Source organism: Marasmius oreades, chromosome 1 (genome assembly GCF_018924745.1).
Source record: "Marasmius oreades isolate 03SP1 chromosome 1, whole genome shotgun sequence".
In the NCBI taxonomy this organism is placed as follows: Eukaryota; Fungi; Basidiomycota; class Agaricomycetes; order Agaricales; family Marasmiaceae; genus Marasmius; species Marasmius oreades.
The window spans coordinates 17,453-31,189 of NC_057323.1; the positions used below are offsets into that span (position 1 = coordinate 17,453).

At 45.1% G+C, this 13,737-nt stretch overlaps 1 protein-coding gene across 1 annotated transcript; it reads left to right on the forward strand.

Moving 5' to 3' along the window:
- Positions 1-396: 396 nt before the first annotated feature.
- E1B28_000007 (uncharacterized protein) lies at positions 397-3,062 on the forward strand (the record flags this gene model as incomplete). The annotated part of the gene is made up of 3 exons (XM_043145802.1): positions 397-484; positions 538-767; positions 816-3,062. The coding sequence occupies 3 exons, from the start codon at positions 397-399 to the stop codon at positions 3,060-3,062; spliced, it is 2,565 nt and encodes an 854-aa protein (XP_043014501.1).
- Between the last annotated feature and the right edge of the window lie 10,675 nt (positions 3,063-13,737).

Genomic DNA, 13,737 nt, shown 5'->3' on the forward strand with positions numbered 1-13,737 from the left:
CGAACCCACGCCCTCATGATGGAATGCGCACTCTACCACTGAGCTAACATAGCATAATTACCTAGAAAGCGGTTAGATTACATATAGCGCTCAAACTTTCCTTTTTCAGTCGAAATTACAATGGTGTGTGAAACTGTCACGTGGAGCCCCCCCCCCCCTGCATGACGCACCCCAACACGCACAACATGTCGGAGTTTGAATCCATTTTGAACTTGGCCCGTAACCGCTGTCCAAAACCGAAGTAGTGAGTAACAACAACAGTAACAACAGTAGTATAACAAAAGACAACCGTAGTGTAGAAGACAAATCAAGTTCAGTTCATTTTAAACTTGAAAATGAATTAAAAACATACCTAACCCAACCCAGAATGCTGATTTGCGTTTTCTTGCAGGTACTATGCGCCGTCAAGACACTGTGCGACCTTATCTGGACCTTGAGGCAAGGGTGGAACATCAGGATGAGACCTCGGACGATGAATCTGAAGGTGAGATGAGGTTGTGACCGGTAATACCAACATTTGACCATTCCTCCATTCAGATGGAGCAGGATTTATAAACGATAACGAAAATGAGGATATGGACGGTGTCTTAAACTACAACTTGATCAACGCTACACCAGAATCAAAGGGGGGGGATCATCTTCCATGGGGACTTGAAAACATTCTGGAGAAATATACTCAAAACGACGCTGGCCCATCCTCCAGGACACTTGATGACTTGGACTTTGGCGCAGAAGATGTTGGTGAGGTTTGGGTGGTCAAGTGCAGGGTGAGAAAATATATAATCATTTCGGTATCAGACTGACCGTTTGTGCAGAAAAACCGCGAACAAGATGTTATCCAATTCATTGACAACGCCCCCCTGAACTTTCACAGCTTCATTATGGCCCGGTGTAACCCTTATATTGGCTGCGGATACGTCTACGTCAGAAGCACCGATTTCGGAAACATATCTAAATTGCTCAGTGGGTGTTTTTCAGTCGTCCGAAAACGGTCTGGTCTGAACGGGATCGACATGACACGCGTTCTTGACCCGGTGGAAGTCGCCTTGTGCGGTCGACAGACTCTCGCATCTGCAATTCAGGATCCTTTACACGATGTGCCCATAACTGGCCCTTCTGTTGGTACTTGGGTTCGGCTTGGAAGAGCTGAAGCGAAGCGGAAGAGAAGGAAGGTGAACACGGTGAACGTTGTTGCGGAGTCGGACGAAAGGGAATCTGGGCGTAGCCACAGCGTTCAGCCTGACATCCGAGAAGTCACCCCGCTCTACACAAGCGATCCAGCTTTTGTTGTCAAGCGTGAGGGTGACGAGCTCGTGGTCGCCTTCCTTGCACGACTACCTCAATCCTCTATTGACAAATATTCGGACAATGGACAACGTTACCTGCAGACCCTGGTCACCCCCGAATTCAACCCAGTGCCTGATTCTGACACCCCGACGGTCTTCGGAACATCCCGTACCGGTTTTTACATCACTGATGGTCTGATCTTCAAGACCGTTCATGTCAATGATGTACGTCCGCTCGGGAAATATCCCAACTCCGCCGAAGGTCGTCTGTTTCTTGCCAGCCATAACAAGAATGTCCTCTCTAATTTCCCGCACATTGACGACTGGAGGTTCGACGTAGGTGACATGGTGGTCAGCGTCATCACGGGAGAGGAAGGTGTGGTCTGCGAGCAGACTACGAATGGTCCGATTGTTGAGCAGCGGACTGAAGCAGGTCTCAGCGGGCATCACTCACTTGGTTGGGCAATCAAGAAGAGATGGTTTATTGGGGATTATGTTCGCCACATCTCTGGAGTCTCCGGCGTTGTCGTTGCAGTTAAAGACCAAAGCGATGAAGTCATAATTCAGGACATGTCGGACGACCTGGATTACGATTTTGTTGGCCACCCGAACTGTTTCAGAGCCACCCAACGTGACCAAAATGTTGTTGGATACGACATGGCTCGAAGAGACACTAGCCAAATTCCATCCTGGGTCGAAGCAGCCAAATTAGGCCCCATGGCGATCCGAAGCGACAGGGATTTCTTCCGGTTTCGTCGAGATTGGACGGAGAAGCTTTCACTGAATCATATACCTCAGAAAGTATTCCTGCTATCTCACGCGGAAGCAACTAGGAAGGTTAAGGAGATGAGGACTGGGATGATTCCTTGGAAACATCGGGAGGTTCTTGTCAGTGGGCCTGGTGCTCTAAAAGGGAAACTAGCCCAGGTTCTCGACGTTATGGTTGCTCAGAACACCACCAGTGGCTTGAAGCTGCTCATCGAGTCTGTTGTACAAGGCAGTCACGGAGGTCCGTACCTCGTAGACTACAATGATGTAGTTGATATATTCTGGGAGCTTCCTCTTCATCTCATTGACCGCCCTCTGAACCCCATCTTCATTCCCCCATTACATTACGTTCACCCGATGACTTTTCACCGAAAGATTCTCCCGCCCGCCCAAGTTCTGTTCTCTTCTGCTAGAAGAAATCTGCCTGGAGACGACGAAGCAGAGGGGGCCTTAAATGGGGATGGTGTAAATTCAGAACCAGTGTTCAACTGCGTAGCCGCTCAACGGCATGCAAGTCAGACATGGCTCTATGAGGCCAAGGAAATCGAAAATCTCCAGTTCAAGGCGGAACTGACGGGGAGTATTGGAACGAAAGGTTTCAACAAACGAAAATCAACTGTACGCATGACCTACCCTGAGAAGATGCCTGTCGCGGTGGTTGAATACTATAAACGCGAGCGCGAGATCCCTTTGAACGTCGAGGTTAATCCTGTGCATCCTTCGACCTCCACCAATGAGCCCGTTTTCATCTTCAACGGCCCCTTTTCCAATGTGGTTGCAGTACGGGTGACTGCGGTCAAAGATGACAACAACCTTCATAGATTGGTCGGGTTCGCCGTAGACTTGAAGACATTGGAGCTAGACTTCGAGTCAAGGGTAAATTTCCTTCCCAGCGAGGCCTGTGTTCTAGCGGTGAATGATGAGACAACGAGGAAGATTCGGGGGAAGATCAGAGAATGGAAGGACACGCAGGACCCGATATTGCAGCATCGGAAACGAAGAAAATAGTTTTCTTGAAATTGTAGAGTGTTTCTTGACACCTTTATCGACGATAACCTACGGTTATTAGAATAATATTTATTTTGGGGTATGGGGGTTTTGAAGACCAGGTTGAAATACCAGGTGAAAGAACAGGTAATAACAGGTAATAACAGAGGAAGGACAGGGAAAAAACATGTATATGTGAATGGTATAGAATGAGTACATAGTAAGTATAGTTGGAGAACAGGTAAGCATGGAGTAAGAACAGGTGAGAATCACCAAGAATTGTTTGAACAGATTAAGTGTGGAATATCAGTCCTTTTCTGACCTCAAAAGCTGGTCTATAAAACCTCGAGGCCCTTTATTTTTGTAGCCGTATAATCCCTCACCGTGAATCCAAGTCTATAAGTACGCAGTATTTTGACTGTCGTTTGACTGTCGTTTGACCGTCGTTTTACCGTCGTTGGACTGTATAACTGGAGAATGGAGATGTAGGCTGTAGAATAGATCCGGTGAGAGTTTTTCATGGGATGATGGGCGTCTCATGGGATTTCGGGTTAAGTGATGTCAGTGGGTTCGTCTTCGACGAACTCATGGAAATGTCATATATCTTACGGTCGTGAAACAGATTTGAAGTCATGTTGGGTCATGAAGTTTTACATGTGGTGAAGTCATGTTTACAGTCTTATCGAAGTCATGTCAGTGGGTTCGTTCAGGTGGAACTCACTGACATGCCAAAATTATGGTCGGGATGGGCATGTGTATTTTTCCGTGACGCAGGTAAGTGAAAGTCACTCACCTGTCACTTACCTCTAGTTCCGGAACCAGTGAATGACTGGTAAGCGAAGTTGGGACAGGTAGGTGATGGTCAATGGGTGGGTTTCTGTGAAGATCCACAGCCACCCCACAAAAAAACGGTATATGACTGTATGGTACGCTACGGACCAACGATTTCTTGGTTTTGTTTGTTGACAAAACTAGAGCTCTGGGAGGATCGGATCGGATCGGGTCCAGATGACATCCGCCGGAGAAGGATGTAGAACCATGGTCCGTGTCAGCGGATAGCATCCGTCGGACAGTCGGACCATCTCCGGATTGGGCACACACAAGATAATAGAAGAAAAAAAATAAAGATTATTATTCAATTTTAAGGCTCTGAGTGAGGGGGGTTATACTTCTCGAGAGCACCTTCATCAACAAGAAAACTACAGTGAATCATCAACATGTGCATGGTTCCAGTACTGAGAGAGCGTCGGTGAATGGCCAAGAACTCACAGAAATGTCATATCTTACCGTGGTAAAAGAGATTTGCGGTGAAAGTCATGTCAGATTTTTACGGTCTTAAGAAATATGGTGGTGAGGTCATGTCCGTTGGTTCGTCTTGGACGAACAGGGGGACATGTCACACATTAGGGGCAGGATTTCGGGTCGAGTGATGTCCCTGGGTTCGTCTTGGACGAACCCACAGACATGCCATATATCTTACCGTCGTGAAAGAGATGTCACACATTAGGGGCAGGATCTCGGGTCGAGTGATGTCCGTGGGTTCGTCTTGGACGAACCCACAGACATGTCATATATCTTCCCGTCGTGAAAGAGATGTGAAGTCACAGACATCTCATATATCTTACTGTCGTGAAAGAGATGTGAAGTCATCTCCATGGGTTCGTCTTGGACGAACTGATGGACATGTCACACATTAGGGGCAACATTTCGGGTTGAGTGATGTCCCTGGGTTCGTCTTGGACGAACCCACAGACATGTCATATATCTTACCGTCGTGAAAGAGATGTCACACATTAGGGGCAACATTGTGGGTCGAGTGATGTCCGTGGGTTCGTCTTGGACGAACAGATGGACATGTTATACATTAGGGGCAGGATTGCGAGTCGACTGATGCCAGTGCGTTCGTCTTGGACGAACCCACAGACATGTCATATATTGTACCGTCGTGAAAGAGATGCGAAGTCATGTCCATGGGTTCGTCTTGGACGAACTGATGAACATGCCACACATTAGGGGCAACATTGCGGGTCGAGTGATGTCCGTGGGTTCGTCTTGGACGAACAGATGGACATGTTATACATTAGGGGCAGGATTGCGGGTCGAGTGATGCCAGTGCGTTCGTCTTGGACGAACCCACAGACATGTCATATATTGTACCGTCGTGAAAGAGATGTGAAGTCATGTCCATGGGTTCGTCTTGGACGAACTGACGGACATGTCGGACATTAGGGGCAACATTGCGGGTCGAGTGATGTCCGTGAGTTCGTCCAAGACGAACCCACAGACATGTCATATATCTTACCGTCGTGCAAGAGATGTGAAGTCATCTCCATTGGTTCGTCTTGGACGAACTGATGGACATGTCACACATCAGGGGCAATATTGCGGGTCGAGTGATGTCTGTGGGTTTGTCTTGGACGAACAGGTGGACATGTCACACATTAGGGGCAGGATCTCGGGTCGAGTGATGTCCGTGGTGTCAAGTTGACTGTGTCCTGTAACATGACCTCACTGTAGCGACTTTTAACCTAGATATGAATTGTTCCTGAGATGCAGGGCAGAATATAGAGCTACTAATCGTGATATTTGGAGCATTCCTTCCCAGGATATAGCAGATTTCAGCTCGGTTTTCGGTAACATTGGCTGTTTGAGCTTAATGGTGGTATAAGAAGGATTTATGTGGGTTTGGAAACATGGTATATAGAATGTAAATACTCCCTGGGATATTCCTCAAATTTTACTCACCAGTTGCAAGTCACAGGAGTGCCTCTTTCCCTGGCTGTAAACAGATTGATCCCGACCGGGTACGTCGAAGATGGGTATTTATTTATTTGGAGTCAATGGTAATGTGCCATGTATGTAGTGTCCAGCCTAAGCTAATTTAGCGTGGCGTTTCACAAACACAAGAATTGCAGCATTCTGTTGAGCCGTTCCTACGATATGAACAAAATGACCGCACGGGCATTAGGTAGTACGCAGTATTTTGACCGTCGTTTGACCATCGTTTGACCATCGTTTGACCGTCGTTTGACCGTCGTTTGACTGTCGTTGGACTGTATAACTGGAGAATGGAGATGTAGGCTGTAAAAGAGATCCGGTGAGAGTTTGTCATGGTATGATGGGCGCCTCATGGGATTTCAGGTTGAGTGATGTCAGTGGGTTCGTCTTGGACGAAATCATGGAAATGTCGTATATCTTACGGTCATGAAACGGATTTGAAGTCATGTCGGGTCATGCAGTTTTAGATGTGGTGAAGTCATGTCAGATTGTATACAGTCCTACAAAAATCCGTCGAAGTCATGTAGTGGGTTCGTCCAGGAGGAACTCACTGACTTGCCAAATATTATGGTCGGGATGGGCATGTGTATTTTTCCGGGACGCAGGTAAGTGACTTTCACTTATGGAGGATCGGATCGGATCGGATCCAGATGACATCCACCGGAGAAGGATGTAGAACCACATCCCGTGTCAGGGGATCGCATCCGTCGGACGGTCAGACCATCTCCGGATTGGGGACACACAAGATAATAGCAGAAAAAAAATAGAGATTATTATTGAATTTTAAGGGTCTGAGGTAGGGGGGTTATACTTCTCGAGAGCACCTTCATCAACAAGAAAAATACAGTGAATCATCAACATGTGCATGGTTCCAGTACTGAGAGAGCGTCGGTGAATGGCCAAGAACTCACAGAAATGTCATATCTTACCGTGGTAAAAGAGATTTGCGGTGAAAGTCATGTCAGATTTTTACGGTCTTAAGAAATATGGTGGTGAGGTCATGTCCGTTGGTTCGTCTTGGACGAACTGATGGACATGTCACACATCAGGGACAACATTCCGGGTCGAGTGATGTCCGTGGGTTCATCTTGGACGAACAGATGGACATGTTATACATTAGGGGCAGGATTGCGAGTCGACTGATGCCAGTGCGTTCGTCTTGGACGAACCCACAGACATGTCATATATTGTACCGTCGTGAAAGAGATGTGAAGTCATGTCCATGGGTTCGTCTTGGACGAACGGACGGACATGTCGGACATTAGGGGCAACATTGCGGGTCGAGTGATGTCCGTGGGTTCGTCTTGGACGAACAGATGGACATGTTATACATTAGGGGCAGGATTGCGGGTCGAGTGATGCCAGTGCGTTCGTCTTGGACGAACCCACAGACATGTCATATATTGTACCGTCGTGAAAGAGATGTGAAGTCATCTCCATGGGTTCGTCTTGGACGAACTGATGGACATGTCACACATTAGGGGCAACATTGCGGGTCGAGTGATGTCCGTGGGTTCATCTTGGACGAACAGATGGACATGTTATACATTAGGGGCAGGATTGCGAGTCGACTGATGCCAGTGCGTTCGTCTTGGACGAACCCACAGACATGTCATATATTGTACCGTCGTGAAAGAGATGTGAAGTCATGTCCATGGGTTCGTCTTGGACGAACGGACGGACATGTCGGACATTAGGGGCAACATTGCGGGTCGAGTGATGTCCGTGGGTTCGTCTTGGACGAACAGGTGGACATGTCATACATTAGGGGCAGGATTTCGGGTCGAGTGATGTCCCTGGGTTCGTCTTGGACGAACCCATAGTGGCCGTATTGTCATCTGTGTTGGGTACCTTGGCGCAAGCCTTGTGGTCACTTGCCGTCTAGACGAGGATCTGCAGTCCACCTCAAGGACTGTAACTATCAGGTTTATGGACCACATTAGAGGGGAATCAACACCAGTCATACCAACACTTATTGCATTGATTTATGCAATTTATGTGGACCCCAAGTCACCCTCTGAATCTGAATATCTAGCATTGGTTGAGGGAGATTTGGGAGCAGAGATATGGAAATCTAAAACCACTCTGATTAACTGGTTGAAGGAGCCAACCAAGCCCGATTTACCCAACGCAATACACCTGCTATTATCTTGGTATCGACTTGTACCCGAGTTGAATCAATTAAATCATGTGCAAGTATCAGCTCTCACTTGCAAGTAAATACAGTTCAGAGTCAAACAGTAGTTCATTAAAGGATTATACTGGAGCGGAGATGCACCCCTTGTCCTTCTGTAGAAAGGACACCCAGCCACAAACCATGTATGGACGAAAATAAGCCCTAACACAACAAGAATTGTAAAAAACGAACAGGAACTCACTGACTTATGGGTCTGGAATGACCCTCACATCAAAACCGACTATTTTACTTTTTTGACCCCTAGATCTCGCAGCTGTCACTCGTAATAAAGGGAGCCTCGTATTCTGGTAGTAGAATAATGACGCTACGCACCACAAGCTTCCGCACGATTCAATTTTGTTTATTCCTACACAAATAAGTTACCGATGATTTTTCCTGGGGTGGGGATACATCCCTTGTACTTCTGTAGAAAGTACACCCAGCCACAAGCGTTGCAGAGACGAAATTACGCCCTAACACAGGGCTTTGAAACGCAACACAAATTGGAAAAAATGAACTGAAACTTACTGATTTATGGGTTCCGGAATCACCCTCCCCTCAAAACCGACTATTTTACTTCTTTTTTTTGTAGATCTCGTAGCTGTCACTTGTAAGAAAGAAAATCTCGGATTATAGCAGTAGAAGAATAACGCTACTCACCTGAATTTTCCGCACGATTCAATGTTCTTTATACCTACACAAATATTTCCGATGTTTTTTCCTGAACCATGTTACTGTCTGTCCTTTATGAAGAACCACAAATCAGGGAAAACGTTCTGAGGAAGAGAAAAAGCCCTAAGAATGGGACTTTGAACGGTGAAAGAATAGAAGAACGGCTCAATGGATCCTGTCTTATGGTATCCGGACTGACCCGATCTTTGATACCGATTCGGCTGTTTTCGCATTCCATCCTGTGTTATGCGAGTTTATGTGAGTTTCTACGAAAGACTGCGTTCGGAAGAGTCCAATGGATTTGTTACAAGTTCAGCGTGTGTGTTCACTAGCTCACCACAAAGTTTGTCCTGGATGAACAGATCCGCTGCGAGGTGTGTGTGTTCAGTCACTCACTGGGTTCGTCCTGGACGAATGGATTTGCCGCAAATCACTGTGTGTGTTCAGTCACAAATCGCATTCGTCCTGGTTGAATAGATTTGCAATAAATTCACTCACAACCTGCGAAGAGATCTGCTGCAATGTGTGTGTGTTCAGTCACTCATCGTATTCTTCCTGCACGAATAGATCTGCAATAAATTCACTCACCACTTGTACAGAGATCCGATGCAAGGTGTATGGATTCAGTCACTCACGGTGTTCGTCCTGGACGAATAGATCTGCAATAAATTCACTCACAACTTGCGCAGAGATCCGCTGGAATGTGTGTGTGTGTTCAGTCGTTCACTGGGCTCGTCCTGGACGAATAGATTTGTTACAAATTCACCGTGTGTGTTCAGTCACTCATCGCATTCTTCCTGGACGAATACCTTTGAAATAAATTCACTCACCACTTGCACAGAGATCCGATGCAAGGTGTGTGGATTCAATCACCCATGGTGTTCGTCCTGGACAAATAGATTGGCAATAAATTCACTGACAACTTGTGAAGAGATACACTTCAATGTGTGTGTGTTCAGTCATTCACTGCATTCGTCCTGGGTGAATAGATCTGCAATAAATTCAGTCACTACTTGCAAAGAGATAAGCCGCAACGGTTGTGTGTTGCAAATAGTGTGCTTCTCCTTATGTGTCCCTGGCATGTCCCTTCCTCCCTTGTTCTGTATCCGTAGCATGTCCCTACTGTTCTTCTCATCGCAAGACATCACTCTGGAAGCAGCAACAAGGCTCCTAAATGTTTATATACTAGACAATTTGAGTCATTGAGAATAATTCTTAGGAATTTGACGGGAGCAAGTGGTCGTGCATTGACAATGTGAGGAAGTATCAATTCTGGGTCTGGAATTTTTTGTCCTTTGAGTAGCATATAGTTTCCAAAGTCAATTAATATCTGACAAGGTGCCAAGAGCATAACATAAGTAGCTTAGTTCAGGTCACAGCCTTAAAGAATGTGGTGGTGAAGTTATATCAGTATGTTTATCCCGGCAGACTCACTGACATGTCATATAAATGATTCCGGGCAAAAAATTGATTGGTTGTTGAGACATGTAAGTGCATATGAGTTGGACAAACTCGCAGAGATATGTTGTTATATTGTTATATTGCTATGTTGTATTGTTATATTAGGTTGGAGAATTTTTACAGACATTTACAGCTGTTTCCATAATCGTAGGCCACTCAGAAAAAAATTTGACGATGACCAAGCAGATCCCACGCCATAATGATATCATAGATATCACACAAATATCACACTTGCACCCACGTGAAGCAGAAAGCGAGTCAAGTCAGCCACGCCGTAGATCTGGTGCGTTGGGGTCGTGGGACCTGCTTGGTCATCATCAAATTTTATTCTGAGCGGCCTACAATTATGGAAACAGCTGTAATAGTTTCTTGTGACAGGGATCCTCTGTTGTGACCACCAGTTTCTCAGCTGGAAAGATATTTCATCAGCAAAATGACATAATTCTTTTTGCCTTTTTTGGGCTTTTTTGACGGCAGGCAAGCCAAAAGCGGTTTTTCGTCGCTTTTTTGATCATATATGGATCAGAAAAGCCCACAAAGCTGTCAATACGGTTTATTCGACTCTCGGCAAATCTTACGTAACCCTGTTTACCTCTGTCGCCGGGTCCGCACTCGGTACCGGCTTGTCCCAAAAGGGACATAGATTGCGGCTTGTCGGCTTTTCCCTATTGTTGGTGGGGAAAAAGCCGAAAAAAAGCCGGACAAGTCGGCAATGGTGTTCTCAATAAACAATACCAAACATAGTGTCAGGTGACAGTGGGAAGTTGTACTTCAGGAATGTTTCTGTGCCTGTGTGTTCTGTAGTGTGTTCTCTGGTGTGTCCTCTGGTGTCCTCTGGTGTCCTCTGGTGTTGTCCTCTAGTGTGCCTCTGGTGTACTCTGGTGGTGTCCTCTGGTGTCCTCTGGTGTGCCTCTAGTGTGGGGATCTGCCCCTATTTGTACCCTACGATGTCCTAATAACCCTAAGTGAAACTATTATTCCAGCCAGCTTTTAAGCTAGACATCACCCAACAGCCAGCCTCCAGGCTAGACACCACCCTCAACAGCCAGCTTCCAAAGCTAGACAAAAACCCAACACTACTCTAACTACATACATTTTACTTCCTAATCACCCCTGGTAAGTAGAGACTACAGGTTAAGTTACTGAGTCCTAACAACCTGACCTCTTTATAGCAGCAGGAAGTGCTACAAGAAAATTGCCAGATGGAACAAGAATATCAATATATTTGCGAAGAAATACCTTGTGGTTCCTATCCATGTCAATGAGGGGTGATTTAGTTCAAATACAGTCTAAATATTTCTCACCCCCATTGTACAGGAACTTAAAACACTGGTACCTTGCCATCATCTTTCAACCTTCATTTACATTGTCTTCGCACGCAAAGTTAGCCTCGCCTTATTTCAAAGTCTGTGGTGGCTCCTGTTGACCTTAGATTGCAGGCCTTCTATTTATGTTCTCGACTCCCTCCAATGTTTGCATCAACAAACTATAGGCTTTCTTGCAGAATATCTGACGAACGAGGTGATCGAGAAGAAGCACCTGAATAGAGATGTTCTCAATGAACCGACTGGGATAGTTATGTAGGTGAGGCTCCTTGATTCACTTCTATTCCATCTGGACCCATCTACATTAGGTTCCTCAGCAAACTAATGGCTCAGACTGTGGAATATATATGTTATATTTCATTCACACATTCTTCAAGAACACAAACTCCACAGGAGATATGGTCACCAATAAGGGTGGAATTTGGGATTTTAGTGGCACCCATGGCCACCGCAACAAATTAGCAGCTCATATAAGGGAGCTCTCCAAGGAATGGAAAAAGAAGGTAGAGAGATGATTAATGTGCAGCGAAGTGTAGGCTATCTTGTATGCATACTTATGCACAAAGTTGTAGGTAAAACTGTGGGAACTGACAACTTTGCCTCAAATTACTTACTCATACTTCTAACACCACAATCATGTATCTATACTTCACTGAAAAATAACCAAGATGGGGGAATACTCTGTAGGCTGTGGAATTCAAGAAGCCGAAAGTTTTCTCATGGAAAGCTGGCCAGCCTTTGCCCTTTCCCACAGTGACTCATCCCAAACATGCACAAAGTTCAAATCCCTTGGACCACAACTGCTGCGTCCTTCCTAGGTGAGTTGCACAATCTTTTTTTGAAATAGCTACTGTTGTACCCCATATTAAACTGTCAAGATATTTTATACACCATTATTTAGTTGCTAAGTAAAGTTAGAATCATGTTGCAAAACCCTGCCTCTCAACCTTGACACTTCAGTGTTCGAAGCTAACATAATGTGCAATCCCCACATCGCCCTAGAGACCTAATTCGGTCTAAGGTATAAAATTAGATTGTCCAGTCATCAATGGCGACATAAACTCTCATTCATGGTATGGGGTTCATCAGTTACAATACCAATACTAATTTGTCCCGTCAGCCAATGACAAATTTATTTCTAGATATTGAAGCTTAGCCCAACATCTCAGACGAGGAGGACTCATTCAATGATGACATGGAGGGCAAGAATTTCATCCTTAATACGGAACTAGTTGGCGATGACGAGGAAGAGCAGGTTGAATAAAATCTGGTTTTTTCAGAGGTTTTTTGAAAATTGAAATTCTCTATGAAATTCCGAGTTTGAGTCAAATTTTTAAGCCTAGGAAAATACATCCAAACCTAAAATTTTAGCACTATTCCATATGTTTGTAAAAAGTTGGAATAGAAAAGAGTGGAAAAATGCCTTCATTTTTTCTAGTGTTACAAGCTTTTAAGGTTTGGGGATAAAATTAGATAGAACTAACCCTAGGATTAGGGACTTAGTGAAATTGCCCACTTCTAGATTATATAAGCAGAGACTAACCCTAGGATTAGGGACTTAGTGAAATTTACCCTTAAGATGTAAGAATGTTATGTAATGTGGCTGTGCAGCTGAATGAATAGATCTGAGTAGTACCTAAAAATAGCTTTAAAATGAGCTATTAACAAGACCAAACAGACCTAAACTCATCTGGATCTCAGTCTTTTAAACCCATTCTCGGTACAATTATCTAGAAAATGGAATTTGTTCAATAACTTGGGAACGGTTGGACCGTTCTCTACAAAAAAATAGATTTGAGTACTTCTGACAGATACAAAGAGATTGGTTTTCAACAGTTTTTCAATCTAACACCTGGTTCCCAAGATCCCAGCCAATTACAGTAAAACATGGACTGTTTCTGGTGTAGGGTATGGGAGTGTGGGAAATGATACCCTGGTCCCCAAGTAATAGGATCCGAAGGTTCAGAAGTGCAGCTTTGAAGGGAAAAAAAAACTAAGTCAATTGGACTATTGGTTCCTAGGATCCTATTCATTTAAAATTTACGGCTTGATGGGGGGTGTACAAGTGATGCTTTCCAGGGAATAGAGATAGGTCAGCACCCCGAATTACAGTTTGTGGAAGAACTTAACCTTTCGCTCCAGGATTTTTGTTGTTATCCTTTTCGGGCTGTGCGCATGCGTACTAGCATTCACTATCGACGTACCACCTCATCTTACTGTTGGCGATACCAAATCGTTCAGCTGGAAATGGGAAGCTACCGACTTCCGGTCGAATTCGAAAGGC